Genomic DNA, 3072 nt, shown 5'->3' with positions numbered 1-3072 from the left:
ACAGGCCACCAGAGATGGTGTGGTCAATGGTCAACACTCCAACTTAATAGTCAAATGAGTAAATGCAAACCCTACCTATCTAGGCTGATTAATTACTCCACTTAAAGCTAGCTAGGGTGGTTTGCTTTGCATGCATAGAGGGGCCATAGGCTAAACGACAAAATGTTGTCTTAATCGGTGACCTTACTACCTAGGGGCGACATGCTCTGCTTACTGTTGGTTTATTCGAACTGTTACTGTAGGTATGGCACTGAACCTCCCTTCTCACATAGGGTGTAGCATTGTAAGAAAAAAATAATAATGGCACACAAGGAAAAACAATACTCCCTCTATATCATAATGCAAGATGTTTGACCTTTTTGCTTGCAATATATGATTATTTGGCTAATTTAAAAAATTATGGAAATATCGTTTATTCGCTTGTGACCTAGTTTATTATCAAAAGTACTTTAAGCATGAGTTATCATTTTTTATATTTATACTAAATTTTTAAATAAGACGAATGGTCAAACGTTCAAACAAAAAAGTCAAACATATTATGTTATGAAACGGATTAGTAGTATAATATTATCCATATGTTTCATATTTTGTCGTTTTGGATGTAATCTACTCTTAATGTACCGAGAAGTAACTATTTATGGCACCTATTTCTTATTCTTCTCATTTAAAAATGCTTTTGAACTTAAGAGTTTCTCTCACGTCGGAAAACACGACAACATAATTACAAGGGATAAGCTGCTCTAATTCGTTCGCAAATCTCTTCAATGGACAAAATTTTCTTCAAAGGCTTCGAAGATACTGTCTCTATCCTAAATGTAATGAATTTTTAGTCAAAACCTCATACATTTTGTGTGCTGAAATGATTTTTATTTTGATATGAAGGTATTAGCAAATATGAAACCGGAGAGAGTGATTAACACTTCGGGGAACCTGTCTGGTTGGGCCTTATTCCTAGCCCATACATGTCTACAGGCCGAGATTTTTGAGCTCGCATGTGGATACATGGTTGGGTACTTCAGCCTATCTAAACAAGGCCCTCGAGATATTGGAATTAGGCCTATACAAGGATGAAGTGTATTTTGACTCCCTAAATTTCTCAAGTATATACATGTACAACGAGATAAATGTATATATTTTCAAAAATTTCCCCTAAATTTCTGTCATGGCTAAAATCAAAATCGAGACCGAAAAAACTGAGACCAAAATTTTCAGTTCAAAGTTTTTAATACTGGCTGGTCCTAACTTTCTAATAACCAAAATTTAGTTTAACATCGAACACCAAGACCGTGACGACCGAGTACCTACCCCTACTTGCCCTGTAGTTTTGGGACTCAAATGAACTTTCTATATAGTGATTTGGGCTTGTAATAGGCCTACTATGTGGGCGGAGTTGGGGCTTCTATTGTGCATTTATTTATGGGCCGTGTTGCCTACGTGTTCGATAGGGTCATGGCCATGTTCCCTCCAGTTAAAATAACCCTCTCGCTTTTCGCACGCACGTTATGTATTTTTTACAAAAATCTTCTATAAGAAAGTTGTTTTAAAAAATTATATTAATTTATTTTATATATTTTATTAATAATTAATAACTAATTAATCATGTACTAATCTATTACTATGTTTTTCGTGCCGGATAAGAGTGTGTTGTGTTTGGTTGGCTGGATTTCCCTGGATGGGAGATGTCCGCCTAGTTTTTTGATGTGTTTGGTTCGCGGGCGAAGCTGAATAGGATGGCCTAGAAAAGAAATATTTCATGAAGATGTTGGATGAGTGTATCCGATCAAATTGGCTGGATGAACTCATCCACCTGACTATCGATGTTCATTAGTAATTGTTCAGTGATAATTAGCGTGTTTTGTTATTAATTAGTAATTAACAAGTTTAAATTAGTGTTAATTAATGATGAGAGATATACTTTATTATTAATTTATACTAATTTTAGGATAATATTTATGTTGATTAATTAATATTATTATTTATTAGTAATTAAATATGTTCATCCCATCCATCCAACCAAACAAAATATTTGATCGTTTCATCCATCCAACCAAACATAAGTTTGGATTACCATATCCCTAAAAATATAAATGGTCATATCATATCCCACCTTGACCACCAACCAAACGCATCATAAGTTAACTTATCTGCCTTCTACCGAAAGCAGCCCATATAGGATAGGATGACGTGAGAACATGCCAGATTCTGATTGCACAGTTTTGCATCTTACGGTAGCAGTACTAGCTGCCTGACTTGCATCAGCCATAGAAGAAAGAACCATCTGAATTGCTTCTGTTTATCCACATGCAGACCAGAGGTCGATGTTGTAATTAAGTTCATAAAAACCAGTTATGTTTCGTGGATCAAGAAAATACATGGTCAATTGATCTCTCTTGTCTCAAAAGAGCAATCAGTAACACACCAATTAATACAGGGTAGATCACAAGCACACACACACAGTACACGAAGTTGATTAAGTTAAGTACAAGAAAGCAAGAGATGAAGTCGTAACAAGCGATCGATCAAGATGGGAGATTATTTAGGCCGCACACATGTCCGGCCGGCCGGCCGGCTGGATCGAGCTCGAGCTGCAATTAGGAGCTAGCTAGCTCTAGCCATGGGTATAGCTAGCTGGCTTGCTAGTAGGCGACGATCCTGAGGCCGAGGCTCTTCTGGGCGTACTCGATGAGGCCGTCCACCTCGCCGTCGTCGATGTAGCCGTCGCCGTCGGCGTCGGCGTAGCTGATGCCCTGCCTGCTCCTCCACCCCGTGAACCGCGCCCGGATGGCGCGCATGGCGCGCCGCAGCTCGTCGCGGCTGATGCGCCCGTCGCGGTCCACGTCGAACCGCCTCAGCCACTCCTTGAACTCGTCCACCGTCATGTCGCCGTCCAGCGACCGCGTCGTCGCCACCGTCATGTTCCTGATCGCCATCGATCTGATCGACCGGAACCCCTCTTCTCTCCGGCTTTGCTGCGACGACTGCGATCAGCCAACGTTGGAGACGAGACGAGATCGATGCTGCTCGCTCACCTGAGATCTGAATTGAATGCGCAGCAGCATGTTTAGCCCTGTG

General features: G+C 40.3%; 1 protein-coding gene across 1 annotated transcript; it reads right to left on the bottom strand.

Moving 5' to 3' along the window:
• Positions 1–2289: 2289 nt before the first annotated feature.
• On the bottom strand, positions 2290–3072 carry LOC102714671 (probable calcium-binding protein CML15). Its single transcript, XM_015841113.2, has one exon. The coding sequence runs from the start codon at positions 2928–2930 to the stop codon at positions 2637–2639; it is 294 nt and encodes a 97-aa protein (XP_015696599.1). The 5' UTR covers positions 2931–3072; the 3' UTR covers positions 2290–2636.

Source organism: Oryza brachyantha, chromosome 9 (assembly GCF_000231095.2).
Source record: "Oryza brachyantha chromosome 9, ObraRS2, whole genome shotgun sequence".
Lineage (NCBI taxonomy): Eukaryota > Viridiplantae > Streptophyta > Magnoliopsida > Poales > Poaceae > Oryza > Oryza brachyantha.
This window is presented reverse-complemented; position numbering and strand designations above follow the sequence as displayed.